Raw genomic sequence first — 27,673 nt, forward strand, 5'->3', positions numbered from 1 at the left:
CACCGGGAAGTGGGCGGGGCTTCCGGGCGCCGGGGCATGCTGGGAGTTGTAGTTTCGGAGTCCCCCCTCCCGCATTCTGGTTGACCTAGGGTGATCTCCAAACGTCCCTTCTCTCCCCAAACTCCTCCATCCCACCTGTCCGAACTGGATCGGATAGGCCGGGACTGAAGAGGGAGGGGCTTAGGCAACTGCAGCCGGAGGGATGGAGGGTGGCCTGAAAGGAGCATTACCAGGCGGAGTTAGAAAGAAGCGGTGGGAAGATTGAAGTGTAAGACAGGTGCTGAGGCAGAGGCATGGAAGGATGACTCTTTGGCATCCCCGGTGAAATTTACAAAAGGGAGGAAAGTGGGGGGGTGGGAAACACAAGCTGGGGTGTGAGTGTCCCAAGCATATTCGCCCGAGACCTAGGAGGTTCCCTAATTTCGGAAACACCAACATTTTCACAGTATGAAGGAGCTCCCCTTTCCTCCTGGGTCCACTGCCTCCCCCTTAGGCCTCTGAGACCTTCCTCAACATCTACCGCTCTCCACCCGCCTTCTGTTTCTTCCTCCCGAGACATGCGCTCAGGAACTGCAGGGCTTCTCATGTCTCTTCCCTCTCCCACACTTCTCCAGCTCTGGGTCAAGGAGCCCCAGGTAGCCCTGGCCAGTGTAGCTCAGGTGGCTGGACCAAAGGGTAGTGAGTTTGATTCCCAGTCAGGGTGTGGGAGGAGGCCCATCGATGTTTCTCTCTCTCCCTTCCTCTCTCTAAAAATTAATTTAAAAAAAGTTCCACAGCCGGACCGGTTTGGCTCAATGGATAGAGTGTCAGCTTGGGGATGGAAAGGTCCCGGGTTCGATTCTGGTCAAGGGCATGTACCTTGGTTGCGGGCATATCCCCAGTAGGGGGTGTGCAAGAGGCAGCTGATGGATGACTCTCTCATTGATGTTTCTAACTATCTCCCTTCCTCTCTGTACAAAATCAATAAAATATATTTATAAAAATAAATAAATAAATAAATAAAAAAGTCCCACATAATTTATCTCTCTCTTTTTTTTTTTTTTTTTTTTTTTTTTTTTGCCATTCCCACTGGGGACAGTCCCAGGAGGAGTGACAGCTGGGCTCAACTCCCTTTATTTTTGAGCTATGGAGCCTCGGTCGGGGGCAGCTCTCTTCCTCGGTCCCTGAGGAAAGTACAGCTAAGCTGTGACTGGCTTTGGGGAGAAGGGGCCAGGGTGCGTGGAGCAGGGTGATGGTGGTGGTGCCCGGAGACCTGGAGAAGGAATGGGATATCTGTTGGTTCGGAGAGCGCCTGCTCTAGCTAACAGCTGGACTTGGGGAGGGAGAACACAGCTCAGCCTCAATCCTGGAGGATTAGGGAGATTAAAGTAAGAGAAGAGAGAGATGTCCGAAAGACCAAGAGGTGAAAAACAGGAGTCCTTGTGGAGGAGAGACCTGCGGGTGGAAGGGGGCTGAGACTTTGGGGATCCCTCTCCCTGAACTTTCCACAGAGTCCGGGGTGAAAGGGCAAAGGCTGGGAAGATGGCGTGAGTGAGTACATTGGTCTCTGTCTCCTCTCCCAATCCCCCCTCACCTGCATTTCACCAGCTCCCAGGTCAGCCCTCTGGCTCCTGGCACCCCCTCTACTGCGATGGGCACCCCCTCTCCTCAGGGTGCTGCACAGTGACCTTTTCCAGGCCTTGCTGGGTGAGTAGTCCCCCGATTTTCTAAGGAGCAGTAGTGGGAAGGGCTGGCCTAGGCCTGTGAGGGCAGTTACTGAACTTGGGGGCTGGTTGGGAGCCTGGAGATCATGTGGTCCAAGCAGGAGCCTCATGCAGGGGTCACCCCTTCTCAGTGTCCACCAGACAGTGGAGGCGGGTGGAGGTCGGGGTGGCCAGGGATGAGGGTGGGGAGAGTGACTGAGTGCTGTTCTGTGACAGACATCCTGGACTACTATGAGGCCTCCATCTCAGAGAGCCAGGTAGGTAGGACGAGGCCTGACTTCCCCAGGGAGAGGGCAAGGCTGCTGATACTGGACTGACACATGGGGTGCTGGGGACCAAATCCTGAGTCAGGGGCACCGAGAATGCCTCTTCGTCCCCCAGCCCCTTCTCCAGCTTGCTTTCCCCTTTTCGTCGCCTGCCTCAATGTTAGGCACTACAGAGTTTAGGATATAATTATTTGTAAGGCTTCCTCTTGAGAATCCTGAGGGAGAACTAGGACCCTGGGATTCCCTCCTGCCCATCTCTCCCTTACCCCTATCCCCTGCCATGGCCTCTCTCCAGTATTTAAGCAACCAGGGTGCTCCCTGCCCAGTTACGGTGCTCCCTCCTCTAAGAGATGAAATCTGTCCCCAGCGTGCCTGCTGGCATCGCTGGTGGCTGGCCAGCTCTCCATGTTTGCTTCAGGGCCTCTCTGCTTTTGCTTCCGGCTCCTTTTCCATTATCCGGGTTCCTTCCAGCACCGAAGGAGTTAACTCTGCCAAGGCACCCCCCCATTCTGGCTCCCAGCTCCCTCCCTCCCTCCCCCTGCTTCCTCTCTCCTCCTCTCTCCCCTTCCCTCCTCTGGCTCCACTGCTCCCGCGGCCGGCAGCGGCCACCTCCAGCCCCCCAACCCCACTCCTCCCGCCAAGGCCGCTAGCCCCCGGCCAGCTGGCAAGACACCGCCGGGGCTCCCCGAAATCCGGTTCCCCTCCCCCACCTCAGCTCATGCCCCAGCCCCCGAACTCCGGGGCTGCCAGCCCCCGGCGCCCCCGCCCCTCCTGAGAACCGGGGTGCTCCCCAAGCCCCCCCCTCCACTGGGGACTCCCTTTTAGGACCCCCTTTCCCTCCCTCCCACGCTCCCCTCCCCTTCCCTTCTCCAACCCCCTCTTTCCCCTCTCACCCCTCCCCCCATCCTGGCCACCCCTGCAAAAGTGGGGTGCGGAGGGGGGAGGGGTGAGAACCCACGGAGGAGAGGAACGAAACTCCGATGAAGTCAGAGCCCCCTACCCGCCGAGGCGGCCAGGCCCCCCAACATGGACTGTCTCTGTATAGTGACAACCAAGGTAAGCGATGATGGGGGGCTCTAAACTGGGGGAGGGTATGCGTTTGTGGGGAGGGGTCAGGCAGGCCTAATCTGGGGCTGGGGGTCCTGGAGTTAGAGCATCGGAAGATGTATTTGGGGTCCTAATATAGTTTTGGGGTTCACATTTGAGAAAACGCTGGGTTTGGCCACAGGTGCCCCCTGGAGTCATCCCTTTGTACCTGTGGAGAAATGGAAAATTTGGGGTACACTGATGTGGGGGTCTGGTAGGTTTGGGGGTTCATCAACCATGTTTGAGAGACTTATTTAAGGAGAAGCCTGGCTCACATGGGAGTCCTCTCCTGTGTGGTAGAAGGTGGACTAAGTGGGGGGATTCTCTTTCCTCCTGGGGGACAGCTGGCCTCGGGGTGCCCTGCCTGGTTGAGGGGGCTTTTGGCACGGAGAGGTTTTTGGTCGTGAATGCCTGACTGGTCTGGGGGTGTCAGCTGGTGGGAAGGGGTGGGCCTTCAGGCTATAGACACCACGTCTTCTGGTAGATACATTTGGGGGTGCTCTCTTCCTTAGAGGGAACTGTTAATTTAGGGTTCGGTCGTGATCTTGTGGGATGGGGGCGTTGGGAGTTGTCCGAGGACTGGGGTTGACAAGGATCACTGAGGGAATGGACCAGGAAAGCTTAGGATCTGGGGTACTCCCCTGGGAGACACAGGTTACAGCAGCTAAGGCTGCGGGCTCCTGAGGAGGAGGAGGAGGAGGAGGAAGAGGAACAGGAGGAGAGGTTTTGGAAGAAAGGGGATTTGAGGAGGGGGACCAGATGGGTGGTGCAGAATTCTGGGGTGGGCCAGGTAGGTGCCCAATGTCTCCCTCTCCTCCCACACTGCATCTACTCCTGGCTGAGTAAAAGGGAGATTCGATGGAGGGGAACGTTTCTGTAGCCTCTGACACTTGGGCTCAAGGTGGGGAAATAGCTGTATTTAAGGTGACCGGGTGGAAAGGAGTAGGAGGAGGGCAGGGCTGGCACAGTGAGATCTGTACCCAGGTGTCCCTGTGGTTGGAGTGTGGGAAGGGCAGGAGATCTCAGATGGGAACACAAGCAGCGCCTGGTGGATACAGAGTACCTAGGGCTTGGCTGTGAGACTCAGGGAGTGGAAAGCTGGGGGCCTGGTGTGTGGAGGGAGGCATGGGCTGGTGGCAGGCAGTGGGGGGTGGGACAGGAAGTGGGGGCCGGGAAGGCGGGGTCCGGTGAGTCACAAGCTGGGGAGGGGGTTATATTTAGTGGGAGCTGCAGCTTTTCAGGGGAGGGAGCTGAGGACACACATGTTCCCTGTCACAAACTCACACATGGATGGAGGAGATGGGGGCTGAGGGCCTTTATGTCTGGAGCCCCCACCTCCTCTCCAAGGCTACTTGCTGGTCCCTCTCACAGAGAGCTTTCTCCCACGGCTGCTTCTTTGCACCCCTCTCCCATCCCCTGTAGTTTCAATAGATTTTGGGGGCCTCCGTTTCTCCGGCCTGCTCTCGTCCAATGTCCTCTGGCGCTCAGCTCCTCCTGTCTCCTGCCCTAGCCTGCTGCTTAGACCTAGGCTGCCAGGCTGTGGTTCCGTGGACAGGTGTACAGAGAAAGCCAGTTGGAATGTGTGGGCTTTGCTTCCAACACGTGTACACATGTGTGAGCGAGGGTGAGGGGCTTGCTGGCACTGGCAGCTATAGAGGGGGCGCTTCTCCATCTTCCTTCAGACTCCCACTTCTCCCATGGAGCCCAGGGCTGAACACCCCTGAAGAAAGGAGCCTTGTGCAGAGAGGATGATGCATTTGGGGTTTTACAGAGGCGTGGAGACTCAGGCTTGCCACATTCCTTGGCCTGAAAACTTGTCAGTTGCGGGATGGCGGGGACTCCAACTCCCATAAGGCCTTGAGGCACAAGATCCCTCAGTGTTAGAGGATTGCTGCCATGGGGCTGTTGGGAGTTGTGGTTCATCTCTATCCAGGGCAGCGGAGGGTAGCCCTGGAGGAACCAGCAGGGGGGGACACATGGCTCTTGTCACCCCCCAAAATGCTATGTGGGTAGCGGGTGCTCAGGTCGTTGGGCTTTCCAGCTCCGTCTGAGAGTACTCCATCCTCCATCACCTATATTTAGACACCTGCTGCAGTCATTTAAGGAACATTGCCAGGCCCTGTGCTAACTCCGCTTTTATGGCCATCACTTATTCTTACTCTGCGCCTTTCTCTGCAGGAGTCTCTCGGTCTCTGAGCATCTCTCGCTCCCACTCCGCCCCCGTCCCTCCCCCTCCTCGCCGCGCTGCTGCCGCCGTTGCCATGGTAACCGGCGACGACCGACGTTGCGTGGCGGACTCGAGGGCCGGGCGCGGGTGGCGGAGGGCGGAGCAGCGCCGCGGGGGAAGGGGCCGGCGGGGAGAGACCGGGGGCATTTGAACCCTCGGAGGCGAAGCGGTTAATCCCTCCGGGTGGTCCTTATTGGGCAAAGCTCAGGTGCCGGGGGCGGGGCAGTGTGGCCAGCGGCCTCGCTCATTGGCCGCCATGGGCGGGGCGGAAGGGCCGCACGGGGGAGGCGGGAGCAGAGCGGCGGGCGGTGACTGGGGCGTGGCTCCCGGGGCCGGTGGGCGAGGTCTGGCTCGCGCTCCGGTCGGCGGAGCGGGGCGGGGCGGGGTGACCGCCTGGCTGAGGGCGGAGCCGGCCTGCCGGGGCGTGGCGTGGTCCCATGTGCCAAGAGGAGACCAGGGGGGCTGGCGGGGCTTGCCTCAGTGACTGCGGGCGCGAGGGTCTTCGGAAAGGAGAATCCGGGGGTTGGGCCAGCTGACGTCTCCGTGTTCCTAAGATGGAGGCCTGTTTAGATCGCATTAGAGCACAACCTCCTACCTCAGCTCTTATGTTCCAAGGAGACGGTTACTAGGCGACGGCAAAGTCCTTGATAGCTGCGTTGCTAGGCAACCGGGAAACGGAAAATGGAGGGAAAAAGGAAATGAGGGGAGGGTGGGGAGGGGTCTTAGGTCGTAGCGCCCACTAGTGGAGAACTGTGATTTTTTTTTCCATTCTATTATAGAAAAAATTTCGTGTACGGCCCCTTCGGCCAGGTTTCCTTTGAGCATCCAAGCATTCTGTCCGTATAGGAAACTAGGATATTGGGGGTCATCTTGGGGGCGCATCTAACAGACTCCGGTGGACGGGAAAGAGGAGGCATAGGCGAAGTCCGCCCTTTATGCCCTGTGTGAGCGCTTTAGAGAAGCCAGAGGAGCAGATTTGCGGAGACTGCCCACTGGGCTTTGAGTTGGAGAGGTGGGCGTTCAATGGGCGAATATTTGGGAGAGAAGCTTTCAGGTCCTGCTGTTGGGCAGTTGGTATGGGGTGTTCTGGGAAATTTCTGGGTCACTGCAAAGTGGGCCTTATCTTACTTCAGTGAATATTTTTTGAGGCAGGGGCCTGGGGCCAGATGAATATATTTGGGAGAATTCGGAATCATGGCGGGGATGTTGAACTGTAGCAAGGACAGTCAGAAAAGGGAATAATGTATGGAATTGTGGGGTAAAGAAAAAGAATGGAAAAATATCTCTTAATGTAAGGGTTTGGGAAGTAAATTGAAGAGGTTTCCATTTAATTTGGAGGGTCAGCTTTTAAGATACATTAAGTACTGTATTACCTAAAACTGGGGTCTGGTGGTGTTAGGGACTGGCATTTAGAAAATCCCAGTATTTTATTAGATTTGGGTATTTGGACAGGGGACGGCAGAGGAATTTGAGAACTGCTTATTTGGATGTTTGCATTACAGCAAGGGTAGTATTTGCATTAATTTTAAGGTTTCTGTTAGTGGATGGAAGGATAGATATGATTTTGAAAAGGGTGACTTAAGGGGAAGATTAACTTGAGGGCAGACAAGGATCTGGGGTCCTTATACTCCTGAAAAGCATCTCTGGCTATCAGCTGGGGCTCCTGGTTAGAATAGGAACAGGAGATGTCTGCGTCTGCCGGAATGCCGTCCTCATGAACCATTTTTGAGGATGTAAAGGGAGCGGCTTGTGGGGGACAGTTTAGACCCCATGGGGGTCCCAAAGTGAGACAAGTGCTGCTTCCCTCCCTGCACCCTGAGAGCCCGGCAGCGATGTTTGGAATAGTTAGGGGCCTGGTGATTTTAGGGGTGCGATGTTAGGTAGAAGAAGGGGTCCTGAGAACCAGAAGGACAGATGGGTACATTTTAGGAGCGCCTCTATCGGAGGGGCTGGGATAGGAGCAGACCGTGGAAGGGCCGGTCCACAAGAAGCAGCCGGAACCGGGAAAGTTGACGGCCAAGAGGGTCTCCCCGCACCCTCCTCTCCCATCGTGACGCTCCTCCGCACTGCGCAGGCGCGGCCCCCCCCCCCCCCCCCCGCCGGCCGCAGCTCCAGGAGCCGCCGCCGCCGCAGCCCCCGCCCCTCCGCCCCTCCCCCCAGCCCGGGACCCTGCCTCCCGCCCCTCCGCCCCCTCCCCTTCTCCATGTCGGCTCGGAACAGATTCGCCTCCATGTGTCTCTGCGTGGTACGTGCCGCGATCCGGGCTCCGGCCCGCTCCCTCCTCCCGGACCCTCCGATCTCAGGGTGCAGCTCCCGGCGCTGACGCCGTCAGGCGCGGGGTCTCTGGGGCGCAGCGTCTCGCGGACGAGCGCAGTGGGTCATCCCTCTTCTCTTCATCCACTTTCACTCACACCCCTCTGTCTTGGGGGTGTCAGCCTCGGTGCCAGGTTGTTTTGTGCGGCTGGGGCTTCAGTGAGGAGGGGGCCGAGGGAGGAGGAACAACGCGGATCCCCCAAGCCTTCCACTTACCTGATGCCCTAACATCCTGGGGTGTCCCAGTAGCATAGGAGCTGTCGCGGGCCGGGCCCTCGCTCCCAGTGGGGGACCTGAGCATCTCCTTTGGGGATCCTCCTTTCCTGCCCGTCCTGCTTTAGAGGTCCTGATCCGGGACTGCGAGGTGCTGGCCCCAACTCCCACCTCCTAGCGTCAGAGCTACTCTCCCCTCCCTCCCCTTTCCAGACCCCCCCCCCAACCCCCCCCCATACGTGTACTTAGACAATTTCCAAGGGCTGAACATATGCTCTAACCTCCTTCAGCCACCTTCCAGGGAACTTTGTACCTTAACTTGTTTCTATTTCTGTCTCCCAATCTGGAGGAGCCTTCCCTCCAGTCCTGGACCCCCTCTCCCGGACAGGGGTGGGGCAGAGAGAGGGGATGGCAGTCTCACTGTGAAAAACATTTCCCTTCCTTTCCTCTCTAGAATAAACGACGAGATGTCCCTTTTCATGCCTCCGTTTTCCTTCTGTGCACCTGGCATTCCATCATCCGGTTCGGGAATCTTCCCTGTGAGACGGGGTGAAGATGGAGGGGCGTGGGCAGACCCTATCCCAGGCTCCTAAGCTTGAAGCTGCAACCCTTGGCCCTGCCTCCTTTTCCAGGGGATGGGGGGGCCTTGTGAAGTGAGAGGGGAGCTGCCTGGACCCCCGATCTGGGGCACCCGCCCCTTCGTTCTTCACTGTCCTGGTTGGAGACCACCTTCCGATGTGGCAAGCTCTTTCACCGGATTCTCTTATCCAAGATGGCTCAGTCTTTGGGGATGGGTATTTAGCTTATACCCTCTCCTTCTCTCCCTCATCTGCTTTTTGAGCCCGTGGCATTGAAACCCGGAGCTGCGGATGCTACTCGCTCCTCACCTCTGTGGGCCAGCAAGCGCGGTGTCTCTCCATGAGCCCCTCTAAGGCTTCAGACGTATCCAGGTACTTTTTGATGCCAGGGTCTGTGTCCTGGGGTGAGAATCTTCATGGTGCCAGCACCATTTCCCTCCTCCCGTTCTTTTACTGCAAGCTGAGCTACAGCCAAAGTTGAGTTACGTCTTGGTTCATCATCATCAGAAATTTCAGAATCATACTGTAGCATTAGGCATTGACCTTGATACGCTTCCTTCAGTTGGATCATGCAACTCTTGGCCTCCAAATGTCGGGGTATGCTCAGCTTCCCAGACACTTTTCTGAGAAGGAAATCCTTTTTTACCCACGTGTCTTGGGGAGTGCATTCTCTTTTCCGCAGTCCCCGAGGGAGCCCTCCATACGGTACCCTGGTACCCTTCTCCTCCTTCCCCAGCCTCGAGTTGGGGAGGGTCTGCTTCTGTTGGGGGGCGGGGCAGCTCCTGAGAAGGGGAGCAGCGGGAGGTCAGAGCAGAGGTGGGAGGACCAGGCAGGGCTGCTGCCCCGTCCCTTTCCTCCCTCTCTGCCCCCCCCCCCCCCCCCCCCCCCGCCGTTAATCTCCTTTGCTGGTGTCCCTGTTAAGCCAGCACCGGAGGCCCCTGAGGTGGCAGGTGTGTCGTTGGGAAGGGAGTGATGTTGGGTCTTTCATTCCTTAAGGCCAGAGGGAGACCATGCTTTTACCCTGAGGCTCAGCATTCCACCTTCTTCCTGTCAGGGACCCTGGAACCTGACCCCCATTCCTGTCCCCTTCCCGAACCTACTGCCTCTGTCCTCCCCCTTCTCTCCCATCCCCTTCTGGTTCATCCGATTAGCTGGGTGGGCCGTGGGCATTTGTGGGGTTGGGGCTGGACTCTTGGGGCCCCCTCTGCTGACTTCTTGGGAACCAGCAGGGCCTTTGGAGAGAGAGCTGGCCAGGCTTAGCTTTGTCCTGAGTGGGGGGCTGATGGCAAGTACCTGCTAGTTGAAGGGCCTGGAAGGTGTTGGAGACCAGTCTCCTGAGGTAGAGCTGTCGTGGGGAGACTGAGGCAATGAGTGTGGGTGGTGGTAGGATGGAATGGAAAGCAGGAGCAGCAAGCGGGATAGGAGGAGGGAAGTTACCACATGGGGAGTGGGATTAAGGCAAGGAGGGAAGTGGGATGAAGGTGATGAGAGAAGCAAAGAATTTGGGGATGGATGCAGAGAATGTGGGTACCACTGTCCGAGGGGCTGTTGCTCTGAAAGGGTGAGGGTTTATGACGAAGGCCTGGGAAGGGGTGAAGAAGCAGAGCCAGAGGAGGCAGTTTGCTGGATAGAAGGCTGGGATCCTAGGCTGGGAGGGAGAGGAGTTGGGGGTTGGAGCTGGGATTTGGGAAGCGATGAGAGGTGCCAAGGCCAGGGCCGGAGAGGGGCTGTGGGAGGGTGGAGAGAGGGGAGCCAATGGGCTGGAGGAGAGGGGGGGGGAGGAGCTGGTCAGGCCCCAGGGCCTTCCGCACTGCACTGGCTGGGGGAAGAGGAGGCGGTCTGGAGCCCGAGGCACTGGGTCGGCCCCAGTGACACTTCCATCCCTGTCCCCAGAAATACCGCTACCAAGATGAAGACACACCCCCTCTGGAGCACAGCCCGGCCCACCTCCCCAACCAGGTAAACGCCCCCGAGCTGGTGCACGTGGCGGAGAGGAACTTGGCCCACCTCGAGGCCGTCCACGGGGTCGTGGGCCACGCCCATCTCTCCCCCCTCAAGGTAGGAGACTCAGGCGGCCCTCCCCAGTGCGGCCCTCGGAGCCTCGGAGCCACAGCCGCCCTCCAAGGCCGGTAGGGCGAGAGCCACGCTGTGAGGCTGTGTATGTAGGTGGAGGACGGCTGGGACCGCGGGATGGGACTTGGGCTCCTGGGGCGCAGGGGAGAGGGTATTTGGGGGGCTGGAAACCTTGTTCCTACAGAAGCGAAACAGAGGCCAGGCAAGTGGGAGTGGGTGTAGAGCTTAAAGCCGTGTGTGTGTGTGTGTGTGTGTGTGTGTGTGTGTGTGTGTGTTGTCTGCCTGCGTGTCTGCGCACATATGTGTTGAGATGTGTGCAGGATGCTTACCAGCCCAGGCCTACTCCATTCCTTCACATTCCCTACCTCTGTTCCCGTTTCCCGTTTCAGAGCTCCTGCTGCCCTCATTAGCTCTGGTCCCTTCCCTGCCTCCTCCCCCACTTCCCACTCCGGGCCTGGCTCTCCCTGTCCCCCTGGTCTCCAGTCCTTCCCGTCTGCCTGGCCTGAGACGTCTGGCTGGGGAGCCCTCTGCCTCTGTCCCGGCCCCAGCTTTTGCTCTGCTCCGGTGCTCCCTCCCCTCCCAGCTGCCCTTCCCTCCCCGCTGGCTGCTTCTTGATGCTGCCTCTCTCCTCCTCCCACGCACTCTCCTCCCTCACCCTGGTCCCCGGCTCAGGCCCTCTGTGGCCTGCTCAGTCCTCTTCAAGGGTCAGCCAGGCAGCCCTCCACCCCCTCCCACTCACCCCTTCACTGTTCATTTTCCTCCCTTCCTCCCATGCCTCCCCTCCCATCCTCTTGAGCTCTCGTTTCTGCCCTGATGTTTTTCTGTATCCTGTCTGTCCCCATTATTATTGATGACCACCTGTTTCCCTCTCTCCTGTGTGCTTGCATCTGATTTTCCCTCTCTGGTCCGGAGGAGGCCGTGTTTCTGAGCCCTCCCGTTCTCTAGGCCACTTTCACTTCTTCCCTCTCTGCGAGGGCACAGGATGGGGAAGGACGGAGAGCACCAGGCAAGCCTCCGGTTGAGGGGAGCATGGTGGGGCCAGGGCTGGGGTTTAGGGCTGTTGCGGGATGCCCCTGGCAGGGGAGTTTGCTGATCTGCACTTGGAAGACGGGAGGAGGTCGGAGCCTAAAGATGAAGAGGCAGGGAGTGGAGGGAGTGGGCAGCAGCAGGCACTGGGGTTAGAAGGAGGTGGCTGGCAGGAGGTGGCTCTCTGGTTTTAGCAAAATGGAGAGACAGCAGAAGGGTGAGAGGTCCCAGGGCAGGGGATAGCCTGGGACGAGACTGAAGCCAGGGTAGCAGGTTGAGCTGGTTGACAGGAAGAGAAGGAAGGCCCTGGAGCTGGGGAGACGTGAGAAGCTCTGGGGGCTGCAAGGAGGGAAGGAAAGACGTCAAGAGCTGCTTTTTCCGGGAGGGGCCATTACGTCCCTGGGAGGGGCGAGGTGAGAGGGGGACTTGAGAGGTGCGGTTGGGACAGTGCTGGGCTGCTGCAGTCAGCGCTCAGGAAGCTCAGGGAAGTGGAGGAGAGAGTGTGGAGGTCTTAGGACGAGGCCTGAGATGGCAGACAGGAGAAACCCCAGTTTTCAGAGGAGATGGGGAGTGGGTTGAGAATGAAGGGTTGTGATCTAGGGATGGAATCTTGAGGGTCTGAGGATGAGGTAAGGGGAGGTGCATCAGAAGTGAGGATGGGGGATGAGGCCAGGAGACCTTAGGGACGGGCTGGAAGGTGGGATGAGGCAGGGAAGCCGATGGAGAGTGGAGGCTGGGGCTGGAAGACTGAAATGGAGGGCGGCACAGGTTTATAGATGGGGGGTGGGGGTGGGGATGGGATGAAAGAGGGGACCTGAGGAAAGGGGTTCCAGGGTGGGATTGAGGATAGGCTGCAGGTGGAGGATGACCATGTGGAGGGAGCTGGATGTCAGTGCCTGTTGGTTGGATAACAACATTTACTGAGACCTGCGGGTCGGAGGATGGTGTGAAGAGATTTACGAGTGTGAAATCCATTACAGAGATTGAACTTGGCAATGTGTGGTGTGGAGAGACAGCAGCAGGAGAGGAGAGAGACCCCTTCGGAAGGGGAGGAAGAGGAGCCTGGGGAGACGTGAAGCCTGCCTCTCGGCTCCGGATAACTATTTGTTAAGGAGGCGATAGGTTGGGGATCCCGGAAGGAGGCTCTGGGCAGCCTTCCCCATTGCCATGGAGACGTGGCTTCTGTTGCCCTGGCAATGGGGGAAGCCCCTAGGACCGGCTTAAAGCTGGCCCCACCCTGAGTCTAGAGACCCTGCTATTTCGAGGCCACTGACGTCAGGGCCTCAGCACGCCCCACTTTAACTCTTTCCTTAATGAAGGGGGGGGGGGAGGAATAGATGAGAGGATAGGACCCGGATGTCTTTTACCACTTCCCCTCCTGGCGTCCTCTGCCCTGTGTGGGGTGAGGGGCGTAGAGGAGATGAGGGGGAGAGATGGAGGGAGGGGGGAGAGAGGAAGGAGAAGGGGAGGGAGGCTGTTCAGAAGGCGCCGCTCCCGCAGCCTCTGCGGCCCGGGCTGCTCCGCGGGGCCGGTAGGGGCGGGGCCAGAGCGGGAGGGGCGGGGCCAGCGATCCCTCTGCGTGGGGAGCCCGGTCGCTCCAGGCCACGCCCACCCCTCCTGTTGTCTTGACGACAGGGCCTCCTGGAGGTGGTCCCCCTGGCCTTGGCGGCGCTTAGATACTCTTGCTAGGCAACCAGGTCCCTGGAGGAAAGAGTGAATTAGACGTCGGGAGGGCCTGCATCTGGGGGAGCCCGGGTTCCGGTGGGCGAGGGTTAGGGCAGATGTGTGAAGCCGAGGGCAGATCTGAGGGAGGGTTCCGAACGCATCAGGGCATGTGGGCAGCAGCCATGGGGCAAGAAGTGGGGAGCCGGTCCCAGTGGACATACATCCTGGGGTTTGCGTGTGTAGCACATAAGGCACGGAACACCCAGGGGTGTTACATCCGGTGAGAGGCTCCCCCCAGCCGGCCTCCCCCTCCCCCCCTTTACCATCTGCTGCTCCCCGGCTGGCTGCCTCTCCCTTCCTGCTTCTGAAACGTCTCCTCCATGCAGGCCCGGGCTGGGCAGAGAGCTGTGCACGTGTGCATGTGTGTGTGTGATGGATAGAGGCTGGGTCCGTAAGGGACTTCAGGGTAGCAGAGGAGGCTTGGCTAAGAGGTGGGAAGGGCAGCCAGGCTGGTGGGACTCCTAATCACAGGCTCCCTCTTGGGCCAAGGCTCAGGCAGCTTCTCATCTCCTTTCCCCCTCACAGGCCAATTCTCCCCCTGTGATTGTCAACACAGACACCCTGGAAGCCCCCGGATATGTGAGTTGCTTAGATTTTGGGGCCAATGCCGAAGGAAGGAGTGGGGTGGCCTGGGTTCCAGCAGTGCGTGTCGGGGGAGGTGCTCAGGGAGGAATGTCTGTCTCACTGTGTCTGTTTCTGGCCCGTGCTGGAGTTGCAGGTGAACGGGACCGAGGGGGAGATGGAATACGAAGAGATCACGTTAGAAAGGGTGAGCAGGCGCCCCATCTGTGCTGCTCTCCGGTGGCCACCCTCTTCACCCCAACCTTCCTGTGCTGGTCACAGGTCCCCCCTCCGCCTCCCTCCCCACTGGCTTTGCCAGAGCGGGCAGTGCGGGGGCTAACCTTCTCCCCTTCCTCCTGCCCAGGGCAACTCAGGTCTGGGCTTCAGCATCGCAGGTGGCACCGACAATCCGCACATCGGTGACGACCCCTCCATCTTCATCACCAAGATCATCCCCGGCGGGGCCGCTGCCCAGGACGGCCGCCTCAGGTGGGGAGAGGAGGCCGGCGTGGGGATGCGGGTTCCCTCCAAAGGGAGGACCGGGCTGGCAGGAAGCGCCTGGCTCAGGCCCACCTTGCTGCCCTCAGGGTCAACGACAGCATCTTGTTTGTGAACGAAGTGGACGTGCGGGAGGTGACCCACTCGGCGGCCGTGGAGGCCCTCAAGGAGGCCGGCTCCATCGTCCGCCTCTACGTCATGCGCCGGAAGCCGCCCGCCGAGAAGCTCATGGAGATCAAGCTCATCAAGGGGCCCAAAGGTAGTGACCCCCGTGTCATCGCCCTGTGTCAGGTGTCCCCTGGCCCAGGCCTGCTTCCCAGGCCCCGCCTCTGCCTCTCCCTCGTCCAGGTCTGGGCTTCAGCATCGCGGGCGGGGTGGGGAACCAGCACATCCCCGGGGATAACAGCATCTACGTGACGAAGATCATCGAAGGGGGCGCCGCCCACAAGGATGGGAGGTTGCAGATTGGAGACAAGATTTTGGCGGTGAGGACCCCGTCACTTGGGCCTTGTCTGGCCCTGAGCAGACCTAGGCTTCGTTGTCAGCCCACACCCAGTGCCTTGGGCTTGAGGCTGTTCCTGGCTCTGTCTGAGCTTTGCTTCCCTTGACCCAGGTCAACAGTGTGGGGCTGGAGGACGTCATGCATGAGGATGCCGTGGCAGCCCTGAAGAACACGTATGACGTTGTCTACCTAAAGGTGGCCAAGCCTAGCAATGCCTACCTGAGTGACAGCTACGCTCCCCCAGACATCACAACCTGTGAGAGTCCTCCAACCCCAAAGCTCCCCATGGCCATCCCATGTCCCCCAGACATTCTGGTGGCTGTTCCTCTTCAGACGATCCCCATGACATAACTACAGCTGCTGTCACTTCCTGTGGTCACATGGAAGAACTAAAAAATATTGTCAAAAGTCTCTCCCCCAGAAGGCACAGGCCCAGATGGTTTTATGGCTAATTTTATCAAACCCTCAAGGAATGGATTATTCTTATGCTCTCTCTGAGTATGGGAAAAGATAAAAACGTTCACATTTCATTTTATAAGGACAGTTCCAATGGTCACAAAGGGAATGTAAAAGCAAGCATAGGCCAATTTGGTTTCTGAATAGAGATGTAAAAGTTTATCATGACAGAGTAGAAAACCAGACACAGGGGCATATGAAGAGAATAACATCACAAAGTAGGGTTTGTTTTAGAAAGGTGGTTCCATATTAGAAAACCCCTTAATTGGATTCATTGTATTAAAAAGTTAATGGAGGAAAACTGTAGGGTCATTTCAGATAGATGTGTGAAAGTCATTTGATGACACTCAGTTTTCAAATGAAAACGTAGTAAACAAGGAATAGAGCAATTTTCCTTCAGGTGGTGAAGAGCAGTTTTCAGAATCCAACAACGAAACCGTCTCCTAATGATAAAATCTTAGTGTGTCCGTTCAGTTAGTAACTACGCACAGATGCCCTTATTGCCGGGTTACTCTGCGTTGCTTTGAGAGCAGAGTTTCTCGTTGTTTTTACTACTGACATTTTAGACTTGATGGTTCTTTGTTGTTGGGTTGTTTTGTGCATTGCAGGGTGCTTAGCAGCATCCCTGGCTTCTATCAGATGATGATGGGACTCCTCCCACCAGTCAGGACAACCAAAAATGTCCTTAGACATTGCCCAGTGTCCCCTGGGAAGCAATGTTACCCTGCTTGAGAATCATTGCTTTAGAGATTCCAGGCCATGTAATAAGGCAAGAAGAATAAATAGAAATTAAAAAAATTACTGCCGAAACCGGTTTGGCTCAGTGGATAGAGTGTCGGCCTGCAGACTGAAAAGTCCCAGGTTCAATTCCGGTCACGGGCATGTACCTTGGTTGCGGTACATGTTTCTAACTCTCTATCCCTCTATCTTTCTCTCTGTAAAAAAGTCAATAAAATATATATTTTTAAAAATTATTGATTTGAGAGAGAGAGAGAGAGAGAGAGAGAGAGTGAGAGAGAGATTGATTTGTTGTTCTACTTATGCATTCACTGTTGGATTCCTGTATGTTCGAGAGAGAGAGAGAGAGAGAGAGAGAGAGAGAGAGAGAGAGATTGATTTGTTGTTCTACTTATGCATTCACTGTTGGATTCCTGTATGTTCGAGAGAGAGAGAGAGAGAGAGAGAGAGAGAGAGGGAGAGATTGATTTGTTGTTCTACTTATGCATTCACTGTTTGATTCCTGTATGTGCCCTGTCCGGAGATCAAACTTGAAACCTTGGTGTAACAGGAATATGATCTAACCAGCTGGGCTACTCTGCCAGGACAATAGATGTTACACTTGAAAAGGGAAAAACAAAATTGTCCTTATTTATAAACTATACTATAGTCTGTTGATATTAAAATCCAAAAAATTTAGAAATAATATGGAAGTTTAAGAATGGGGCCATATGTAAGATAAATGACAAGAATTAGCAACTTCCCAGCAATAAGAATATGAAATGGGTAAAAAGATTCCTTTTATCAAAGAACAAATTCTATAACATTCTTAGAAACATGTAAGTGACTACAGGAAGTGTTGTAAGATTTGTCTGGGGAAAATGAGCACACTTTACTGAAGGACACAAATGAAGACTGTAGAAAACAGAGCCACCCCGTGTTTCTTTCTTTTTCTTTCTTTTAAAAAAATATATATTTTATTGATATTTTACAGAGAGGAAGGGAGAGAGATAGAGAGCTAGAAACGTCAATGAGAGAGAAACATCGACCAGCTGCCTACCAGGGACGTGCCCACAACCAATGTACATGCCCTTGGCCGGAATCGAACCTGGGACCTTTCAGTCCACAGACCGACACTCTACCACTGAGCCAAACTGGTTTCGGCTCTTTTTTTTTTTTTTTTTTTTTTTTAATGTATTTTATTGATCTTTTTACAGAAAGGAAGGGAAGAAGGATGGAGAGTTAGAAACATCAATGAGAGAGAATCATCCATCAGTTGCCTCCTGACACCCCCTACTGGGGATGTGCCTGCAACCAAGGTACCTGCCCTTGACCGGAATCGAACCTGGGACCATTCAGTCCGTAGGCTGATGCTCTATCCGCTGAGCCAAACCGGTTTCGGCACACCCCATGTTTCTGAGTGGGAAAACGCATTATGTTAAAGATTTCAAACCTCCAAATTAGCCTATGCATTTTATGCAATCCTAATCAGAATTTTAATGTTCTCTCCTTCCCTGGAAACGGCAGGTTGATTCTAAAGTTCAACTGGAAAAATACATTTGGGAGAATAAGAAATGTTTGGGAAAGAATAACGAGGCCTGGCTGATTCTACCAAATCTGAAACCATCTTCTAAAACGATATTACAATCATGTGGTAGCATTTCTCAACAGCATGGCTTACCAGGGAACCGTGGCTTCCTGGAGGAAGGGCCGATCCCACATCTTGGGCAAGAAGTGATGATGACGATGAGCAGCTTTCAAACTAGAAAGCAAGGTGGTGTGTGAGGCTGCAGGACTGTGTCCAAGGCACAGAAGCCAAGAGAAGGGCTTCTATTGGCTGTTTAACTAAAATGCATCGAATGTGTGACAGTCCGTGAGGTCACGGTGGTGCTTCCACATGATTGGTGCCTTTGGAGGGTGCTCAGGAACCCATTCATTCTAGAAACTGGCAGATAAGGGGGGAAAGTCAAGCATTTATTCTCCTTCTGGAGCAAGCTGTACCTTAGGGTAACCGGATGGCCAATGTGGGACAGTTCTCTTTTATTTTTTATTGGTATTTACTTATTTAATTGTTGACAGTGTTACACTTCCTCCCCGCTTTGCCTCCTTCCACCCACCCCTGCCCCCCCCCCAGGCCTTTCCTACACTATTGTCTGTGTCTTTGGTTCATCTCTTCCCATTCCCTCCACGCTCCCTCCCCACTGAGACCCATCAGTCTGTTCCATGCATCCATGCCTCTGGACCTATTTTGTTTGTTAGTAGTTTATTTTGTTCATTAGTTTTTATATAAGTGAGATGATGTGACACTTGTCTTTCTCTGTGGAGACGGTTATATATTTAAATAAGTATATATTTTTTGATTTCAGAGAGGAAGGGGAGAGAGAGAATAGAAACATCAATTCTGAGGGAGAATCAGCTGTCTCCCTGTCCCGCACCGGACACAGTGCCCACACCCCGGGCATGCGCCCCGACTGGGAGCCTAACTGCAACCTCCTGGTTCATAGGTCGACGCTCAACCACCGAGCCACGCCTGCCGGGCGATAGTTATTTATTTTAATAGAATGATTCCCACTAATAAATGCCCCTCCCACAAAAGAAAGAAAGAAGCAAAAACAGTAGGACATTACCATATTGCTGTTCCCAGTCATATCATAGAACTAGGACAGTGGTCGGCAAACTCATTAGTCAACAGAGCCAAATATCAACAGTACGACTGAAATGTCTTTTTAAAAAAAATATATTGATTTTTCACAGAGAGGAAGGGAGAGAGATAGAGAGCTAGAAATGTCGATGAGAGAGAAACATCAACCACCTGCCGCCTGCACACCCCCCACTGGGGATGTGCCCGCAACCAATGTACATGCCCTTGACTGTAATCGAACATGGGACCTTTCAGTCCGCAGACCGACGCTCTACCACTGAGCCAAACCGGTTTTGGCTGAAATGCCTTTTGAGAGCCACATTTTTAAAACTTAAACTTCTTCTAATGCCACCTCTTCAAAATAGACTCGGCCAGGCCATGGTATTTTGTGGAAGAGCCACACTCAAGGGGCCAAAGAGCCACATGTGGCTCGAGAGCCGCAGTTTGCCGACCACAGAACTAGGACATGCTCACTGGTGGCTTCGAAAGCTCTTAGGTGAACTGCTGACACACCTGAGCCCTCCAACTGCTTGCCAACGGAGAGACAGCTGGACACGGAGAGCACGCAGCTCCCTCTAGGAAGGGTTCCTGCTAAAAATTTGAACTTGAACCTAGGTCTCTAGTCTGAACGACCAGTTTATAGGAGACACAGGGCAGGGGCACAGGTGCAAGCTGAGAGGGCCCTCTTAGCTTTCCCTGATAGGACGAGGGAACCGCTCTTAGACACGTGACCTCGTTTTTCCCAAACGGATGGCCGAGAGGAGAGAAAAAAGAGGGAGAGGAGTTTTATAGACGAAGAGATTCTGCAACCAAAAAGCAAACCCCAAGAGCCTGGTGTTATATTCCCCTCGGCTCCATTGTCCTTCATTCCTAGGACGTAACCCCACATCCATGGTCCCCTAGGAGAGCCACCCGCGTCACGACCTGTGACTTCCTGCCCCCTGCATCGCAGCGGTCTGATTCCCACCCACCCTGTGTCTCTGCCAGGATGACCCCCCTCATCCCAGCTGGGCTCCTGTTCCCTGAGGAGAAGGTGGGGTGGCGGTGCGTCGCCCTCTGTGCGCTTCCATGTCACCCTCTCGTCCCCATCTCCCCTCAGCTTACTCCCAGCACCTGGACAACGAGATCAGTCACAGCAGCTACCTGGGCACCGACTACCCCACAGCCATGACCCCCACGTCCCCTCGGCGCTACTCCCCGGTGGCCAAGGACCTGCTGGGGGAGGAGGACGTCCCCCGAGAACCGCGGCGGACGGTCATTCACCGCGGCTCCACCGGCCTGGGCTTCAACATCGTCGGGGGCGAGGACGGCGAAGGCATCTTCATCTCCTTTATCCTGGCTGGGGGCCCTGCCGACCTCAGTGGGGAGCTGCGGAAGGGGGACCAGATCCTCTCGGTGAGAGAGGCCGGCCCCTGCCCGCACCACCCTCTCCCCTCACAGCGGGGCCCGGGGCCCGGGGCAGGGGCTTGGGTAGGCCGGAGCCGGGCCCTCATCCCCGTGACCCAGCCTCTCCCCCGCCCTCCAGGTCAATGGCGTTGACCTCCGCAACGCCAGCCACGAGCAGGCGGCCATCGCCCTGAAGAACGCGGGGCAGACGGTCACGATCATCGCTCAGTACAAGCCGGAAGGTACCGGGCCTGAGGCTCCCGTCTGCGGGCTGAGACGGTCCCCCGGCCGTCTCTTCGGCTCTGGCCTCAGTGGGCATGGACGGGGAGGCGGCAGGACTGGGCCGGAGCTCAGGAGCCGTCTTGTTCTTCCTCAGAGTACAGCCGGTTCGAGGCCAAGATCCACGACCTCCGGGAACAGCTCATGAACAGCAGCCTGGGCTCGGGGACCGCCTCCCTGCGGAGCAACCCCAAGCGGGGTTTCTACATCAGGTTGGAGGACTCCTGGGCTTGGCTCCTCTTCATTCTGTGAAGCTCCACTCCCGCTCCCCCCCCCCCCCCCACACTTTCTGACTCAAAGGTTAATGCCAGAGCAGGCCCCCAGGCTACTCCGAACATTGCCGGAATATTGATTGCCGCCTGCATCTCCCTCTGGGATGCGCAGGCCAGGGAAGGTGAGCTACAGCTGCTCCTGTCACCTCTGTCCCTCCAGCACCGTTTACTTCCTTCTCCCGCTCCTCCTCCCAGCGGCTCCTCCCTCTCCCTCTCTCTCTCTCTTTCCCTCTCTCTCTCTCTCCCTCCCTCCCTCCCTCCCTCCCTCCCTCTCCACGTGTCTGTCTGTCCTCTCTCCCTCTGGGCTCCTGTCCGCTCACCGGGTCCAGCCTGCTGCTCCACTCCAGCTCTCAGAGCTGTCAGCTCTGGCCCCACCTCTTCCCCGGGTTCAGACCTGCAGATCAGGCCATCTGCCTTCTGGACGGGTCCCCTGGGAGGTCCCACAGGCATCTCACATTCAACACGTCCCGGACAGCTCCTCCCTGCCTGCTGCCTGTGCTGGCTGTCTTGCCGAATCAGTGTTTTCTCTCTTTTGCTGAATGGCACCACCAGTGTGACCCGGCTCAGTCCAGCGTCTTGCTCGCCCTCCCTGCCCTGCCAGGTCCGGCTGGCTCCTGGCGCGGTCAGTTCTGACTCACACAGGATGCTGGCTGACCCTGGCGTCTCTCCTTCCTGTCCCGCTGTCTTGCTCTTCATGGTCATGTCTCCCCTGGCTCTGCCCGTGGGGCTTAGGGCTTATTGGCAGGAGTTCGCTAACGTTGAGGTAAACGGTCTGCAAAGCGTGTTGTTTTCCCTGTGAATGTGAGCGATTCCAGGTTACCTCTGTGACTGAGCTGCTTGTGCTTTGCAGACGGCTCCCCGGGAGGGTTCCGGTGTGACCTTAGGAATTGCACCGAACCCAGGGCTTGTCCGATCGCGGACACAGCGCGGACTGAACGGGTTATTGGCTGGGAGCCATGGCGAGCTTTGGTCCCTCTGAGCTCTTGGGTCGCTCAGACCCCCGCGCCCGGGGAGTGCAGGGAGCCACTCTCTGCTGTGGGCCCTCAGCCAGGCTCTGACCGAGGGCCCTTTGTCCTGCAGGGCCCTGTTTGACTACGACAAGACCAAGGACTGCGGGTTCCTGAGCCAGGCCCTTAGCTTCCACTTTGGGGACGTGCTGCATGTCATCGACGCCAGTGACGAGGAATGGTGGCAGGCGCGGCGGGTCCACTCAGACAGCGAGACCGACGACATCGGCTTTATTCCCAGCAAACGGCGGTGAGGCTCCGGGCCTTCGCCTTCCCGCCACAGGCAGCGCCTGCCCGAGGTGCCCGGGGGCAGCCTATGGCACGTGGAGGTGCCCGCTGCCTCTTGGGAATCTGTGTGCTGGCCCTCCTGGCACTGTAGCTCCCATGAGTCTTTGGGGCAGACATCTCATTTAGGAGCACAGGGGCCCAGGGCCTGCTGGGAGGGGGGTTATGAGCTGATCTAGTGATTGGGGGCCGTAGGGCTCCTCACTGGACATTTCCCTGTCCCCCTTCCTCCATGTTTCCCGTAGGGTTGAGCGACGGGAGTGGTCAAGGTTAAAGGCCAAGGTAGGTAGAAGCGGGGTGAGCTTGGGTGGAAGCGTCAGGGGCTCTCGGGGTGAACTCAGCCAACCACATGGCCTGCTCTTCCTTCTTAGGACTGGGGCTCCAGCTCTGGATCACAGGGTAGGTGGGGCCCATTTGGGGAGACCTGGGGTGAGGGGAGCCCTGAGCTTTGCTTGATGTCCTTGGGAAGGCCACAGGGAGCCCCGAGTCCCCGCCTCAGCCCCTCACAGGTGACCCGCCCTCACTAGGTCGGGAAGACTCGGTTCTGAGCTACGAGACGGTGACGCAGATGGAAGGTAAGCCCTGCCCTGCTCGGCCAGCCCTGCCGCCCGGGCGGTCCCCACCTGAGCCGGCTCTCTCCCCCCAGTGCACTACGCACGCCCCATCATCATCCTCGGGCCCACCAAGGACCGTGCCAACGACGACCTTCTCTCCGAGTTCCCCGACAAGTTTGGATCCTGCGTTCCCCGTGAGTGCTGGGCTGGGGCAGAGGCGGAAGTGGGGGGCCGATGGGTGGGAGGCGGGGGCAGAGCACTCTGGGGCACTGGCATGCAGGAGGACACTGGGATTCTCAGCAGTGGGTGTGCCTCAGCCCTCCATGTCCCATGCATGTTGCCATTGGAGGCAGAGGTTGGGAGGACGGCTGTGGAGGGTGCCAGGAGGGGGCTGTCCCTCTGTCTCAGGCTCCTTTGCAGCCCTTTCCCCGGAGCGCTCGGGGGGGGGGGGGGGGGGGGGCGGACAGACAGCTTCTGAGCCAGAGGGATGGTGTTAGATCTTTGGCGGGTGGGTGACTTCCTGGCAGATACGACACGGCCCAAGCGGGAGTATGAGATCGATGGCCGGGATTACCACTTTGTGTCGTCCCGGGAGAAAATGGAGAAGGACATTCAAGCGCACAAGTTCATTGAGGCCGGCCAGTACAACAGCCACCTGTATGGAACCAGCGTCCAGTCCGTGCGAGAGGTGGCGGAGCAGGTAGGACCCGGCGGCACCTCGCCCTCTTCCTCCCTCTCCCCCCCATGGCCTTCCTCCAGCTCTCTCTAACTCTCTTTCTCTCTGTCTCTTTCCCTGCTGGGTCTCGACTCCACTCCTCCACCTCCTTCTCCTCTTGGGCAACTCTGTCTGACGCCTGCTCTCTGTGCCCGCTCTTCCCGCCGGCCTCCTTTGCTTCTGACCCCAAACTCGGCACCGCCATCTGGCCCCTCTCCCCCCTTCCCTCCTCCTTGCCCCATTTCTCCTCGCTTCCTGTGGCCTTGCCCTTGGTGGTTTGACTTCCCCTACCTCTGTCCCCATATTTGGCCTGACTCCCCTTTGGCCCTGTCCCCTCCTCTGTTCCTGGGGTCCCCACTTCCCTCTCCCATTCCTCTGCTACCTCCTTTCCATGCTGCCCCCCACCCTGCCCTCTCTCCCTTCACGGATCCTTCCTCCATCTGCCTCTCCTCCCTCCCATCTGTCTCTCCTTGTTCCTTCCATCTGTCTGTCCTCTGTCCGTTCTCCCCCCCTCCTCCCTCTATCCTACTTCCCCTCTTCTTTCCTTTGCTTTCTTGCCCCATCTGTCCTGTCCTGCCTTCCACCCCCACTCTGTTCTGCCCCGTTGCCCTGCTCTGCCTCTTCTTCTGGGCCTCCTCCCTGCCTGTTTCTCACCTTCCTCCATCTCCCCGATCCCCTCCTCCTGGCTGGCCCCTTCCCGTGCTGTCTGCTCCTTCCCGTTTTCTCTCTGTCTTCCACTTTGTCCATACCCCCTACTCACCTTGACTCTCGGCCAATGTGTCTTTTGACATCCCTGTCACTTCCTTTTTGGCCAACCTCCTTTGTTTCCTGCCTTTCCATGTACTGTGTCCTGTCCTGGTACCTCTGTCTGTCCTTCCCCGCCTCCTGCTGGCCCCCCTCCGCCCACCCTGCCTGCCCCAGGGGAAGCACTGCATCCTTGATGTCTCAGCCAATGCCGTGCGGCGGCTGCAGGCGGCCCACCTGCATCCTATCGCCATCTTCATCCGCCCCCGCTCCCTGGAGAATGTGCTGTGAGTATGGTCCCAGGGGACCTCCCCTCCGCTCCCCACACCTTGGCCCTGGGCCTCGGAGGCCTCTTGCGAACTCTCCCCGCAGCCCTGGAGGGGAATCTGCACAGAGAGCTGGATCCCAGAGGATGCAGGAATTTCAGGCCTCTCTCTTCTTCCTTGGACTAGGCGGGACTACAACTCCCAGCAGCCCCTGGGGCACACACCTGCTGGGGCTAGCCAGGGCCTCCAGAGCTGTTGGGAGTTGGAGTCTGAATCCCTTCACTGGGGCTGAAGGCTGGGAGGATGAGGCTCTGGAGAGGTCCCTGGAGTGGCCATACCCGGCTGGTGGGTTGTGGGTAGGGGCAGTCCTCTGTGGCCCCAGAGGATATTGGGAATTCTTATTTTTTTGCTTCGTGTTCCAAATGAGAAAAGACCGTTTGCAATTTCACATCCCTGGCTGGAGGAGGACGGCAGAGGGGGACCCGCCCTCAGGCGTGCCTCTCGCTCACTCCACAGAGAGATTAACAAGCGGATCACAGAGGAGCAAGCCCGCAAAGCCTTCGACAGAGCCACCAAGCTGGAGCAGGAGTTCACAGAGTGCTTCTCGGGTGAGCCCTGGCCGGTTCCGGGAAAGGCCGGGAGGAGCCGGAGGGGCGGGAGGCCACTGGGGGGCGGCTTAGATACAGGCGCCCCCGGGGGGTGCGACCGCACGGCTCAGGGCTGCGAGAAGCAGAAAAAGGTGCCCCTTTGGGCTGTGCCACCCCCGGCCAGACATCTGGCTCATCTGGATCACTCTCCCCTTCCCCCCCATGACTTCCCCCCAGCCATCGTGGAGGGCGACAGCTTCGAGGAGATCTACCACAAGGTGAAGCGCATCATCGAGGACCTCTCCGGCCCCTACATCTGGGTCCCAGCCCGAGAGAGACTCTGATTCCTGCCTGACGCGGCCGGATTCGCCCGCCTCGTCGCCTGGGCCCTTGGTCTGGACTGAATTGCCCAAGCCGTTCGCACTCCCCGGCCTCCTTCCCGCCCTTTCTTATTTATTTCCTTTCTAACCGGATCCAGCCCACTGGAGGGGGGACACTCCCCTGCATGTATCCCGCACCCCAGAACCGGGCTCCTGAGCCCCAGGAACCTTGGGTCTGGGGGGAGCCAGGCTCCTGGTCCTGGGCTCTTGCCCCTTCGGCTCCCTGGCCCTGCCCGCCCCCCACGCACACACAGACCGGCCGGGGCCACCTCCACACACACATTCCAGACGTCAGGCTTCCCTCCAGGAGCTCCGCGGGGGCGCAGGCCCGGCCTGGCTGTCCCGAGGCCGGCTCCGGGGTCACCCTGCCCACACCATGACTCCCCGATTTCTCTTTATTTTTTCCTTTTTTTTTCTTCTCAAAGGTGGTCTTCGGGGGGATAAGTAGGGGACTCCAATGAGGGCCCCTGCCTTCCACATGCCCCCACCTTTTATCTTTGCTGGTTTGCATGAGTGGAAGGGTTAACTGTGGCTTTTTTTTTTCCCCTGGGATTTTTTTTGGGGAAAGGGGAGGGATGGGTCTAGGGAGCGGGAATGTGGGCGGGAGGGTGGGGGTGGGGGTCGGGTGTCCAGGGGAAGATTGGAAATGCTGCCGCCTTCTGCGATTTATTTATTTATTTTCTTTTGAGAGAGTGAAAGGAAGAGACAGATACTTGAAGCCTGGTGTGTGGCCTGATCATTTGGGACTTGGGTGAGGAGGGAGACAGGGTGGGAACGTAGAGTCCGATAAAGTCAGATCCTCCTGTACATGCCCCTCCCTCCCCCCGCCCCCAGAGTAGAGGGGTCTGAAGGGGCCTTGGAGGGAACCTGCAAAAGGAGGAGCCTCACCCCTCACCGACAGCCCTACAAAGAGGCATCACTTCCTGAAAACGCAGCTCAGCCCTGACCCCTCCCCAGGGCTGTGGTCCCCTCAGGCAGCCTGAGGTCTGTGAAGGGAAACAGGACACTTTCTGTTCACGTCCACGGAGCTGTGGCCAGGGCCCACCATCTTACAGAGGCTTGCTGATGAGAAGTGTGTAAATACTTACTCATTGGGTTTCTTTATGCCTCATCTCTACAGAGAAGATTAATTTGCAATTAATAAGGGTAGGAAAATAGAACTTAATGCTAAAGATAAAAATAGGAAATACAGCCCTAACCGGTTTGGCTCAGTGGATAGAGCTTCGGCCTGTGGACTGAAAAGTTCCGGGTTTGATTCCGGTCAAGAGCATGTACCTTGGTTGCGGGCACATCCCCAGTAGGAGGTGTGTGGGAGGCAGCTGATCAATGTTTCTCTCTCATTGATGTTTCTAACTTTGTTCCTCTCCCTTCCTCTCTGTAAAAATGCAATAAAATATATTTTAAAAAATAGGAGAAACAATTGCTGTAGCTATGAGGATAAAGATAATTTCTGAGCTTCCTGGTAGACCAGGCAGAAAAGGAAATGGTTCATTACCTATTGTATTTCATACACACACATGCACATATATTATTATTAGATATAAAAACAACGTTCTAGTCCTTTAATTAGTTCTTAAGTTTTGTTGGTTTTAGAGAGCGGAAGAGAGAGAGTGAGAGAAACATGGATTTGTTGTTCCACCTGCGTATGCATTTGCTAGCATTGGCTGCCTCTGTGTGTGCCCTGCCTGGGGCTTGAGCCCACAACCTTGGCATATGGGGATGATGCTCTAGCACATGTGTCAAACACAAGGCCCGCGGGCCAAATCCGTCCCGCCAGGCCTTGCAATGTGGCCCGCACCGCGCTGTCATCACTGCACTCCGCTGCGTTTCCATCACAATGACAGTTTATGACTGTTCAGTAAACCATTCGGCCCGCAATTTAGGCTGGATTTTAGATTTTGGCCCCTTCTCTGATTGAGTTTGACACCCCTATTTGGACTGAGCCACCCGGCCAGGGCCTTGTCCTCGCAGGGAGCCAGGTTTTCCAGGCATCAGGCCTAACAGCTGCTCAGGTGCGGCTGGAGGGCAGGGCTCTCAGCTTCCCTGCTGCCGCTGCTCCAGTCTGACCGGCTCCCCCAGAAGTCCGCAGCGGAAATGAACCATCGCTGGTCCCAGGCCGGACGGCCCCTTCCCTCTGACTCGGGCCTCGGGGGAAGGCTGAGGAGGTACTAAGAGTAATGGCCACGTCCTGGACAGGACAAGAGGACAGCTTAACGAATGTTTTTAATACGTTTTTATTGATTTGAGAGAAACATAAACATCCCCCACTGGGGATCAAGTCTACAACCAGGCAGGTGTCTTGACCAACCAGCGCTTCTTGGTGCGGAGTCCACACCCAACCACGGGGCGCTCCGGCCAACCAAAGGGGCAGTTTCACAGCCATCCCGACCCCAGTGCAGAGTGGGATGTAAAAACCGATCCCTATAAAAATAGGGCAGCGGTTCTGGCGGGCGGGCTGCCCAGCCCCGGTGATCTCAGGACAGAGGCAGGGAGCTCAGAGGTGTGCTCGCTCTGGACTGCCGGCGCAGTGCTGTGCAGGCCTCTGCCCAACAGCACCCAGTCCTGGGCCAGGGCCGGGACTGCCTTTCGGGAGCCTCCCAGGTGATGTGATGT

General features: G+C 57.0%; 1 protein-coding gene across 9 annotated transcripts; it reads left to right on the forward strand.

The window, feature by feature from the left end:
• Positions 1–2,544: 2,544 nt before the first annotated feature.
• Positions 2,545–25,778, forward strand: DLG4 (discs large MAGUK scaffold protein 4). Of its 9 annotated transcripts, none has more exons than XM_036452270.2 (20): positions 2,545–3,025; positions 10,280–10,345; positions 13,736–13,789; positions 13,929–13,979; positions 14,136–14,260; positions 14,359–14,528; positions 14,618–14,754; positions 14,883–15,027; positions 19,685–19,980; positions 20,111–20,213; positions 20,348–20,462; positions 21,603–21,779; positions 22,060–22,096; positions 22,186–22,213; positions 22,342–22,389; positions 22,461–22,562; positions 22,896–23,068; positions 24,005–24,114; positions 24,610–24,701; positions 24,918–25,778. In XM_036452270.2, the coding sequence occupies exons 1-20, from the start codon at positions 2,996–2,998 to the stop codon at positions 25,022–25,024; spliced, it is 2,166 nt and encodes a 721-aa protein (XP_036308163.1). In that variant the 5' UTR covers positions 2,545–2,995; the 3' UTR covers positions 25,025–25,778. The 9 variants fall into 9 exon arrangements, 8 of the variants coding, with proteins under 8 accessions (XP_036308163.1, XP_036308159.1, XP_036308162.1 ...); XM_036452266.2 differs by having other exon boundaries at positions 2,801–3,025; positions 10,280–10,444; positions 13,920–13,979; XM_036452269.2 differs by having other exon boundaries at positions 2,804–3,025; positions 13,920–13,979.
• Positions 25,779–27,673: the final 1,895 nt, after the last annotated feature.

This window comes from Pipistrellus kuhlii, unplaced genomic scaffold (genome assembly GCF_014108245.1).
Source record: "Pipistrellus kuhlii isolate mPipKuh1 unplaced genomic scaffold, mPipKuh1.p scaffold_m20_p_23, whole genome shotgun sequence".
Classification (NCBI taxonomy): Eukaryota; Metazoa; Chordata; class Mammalia; order Chiroptera; family Vespertilionidae; genus Pipistrellus; species Pipistrellus kuhlii.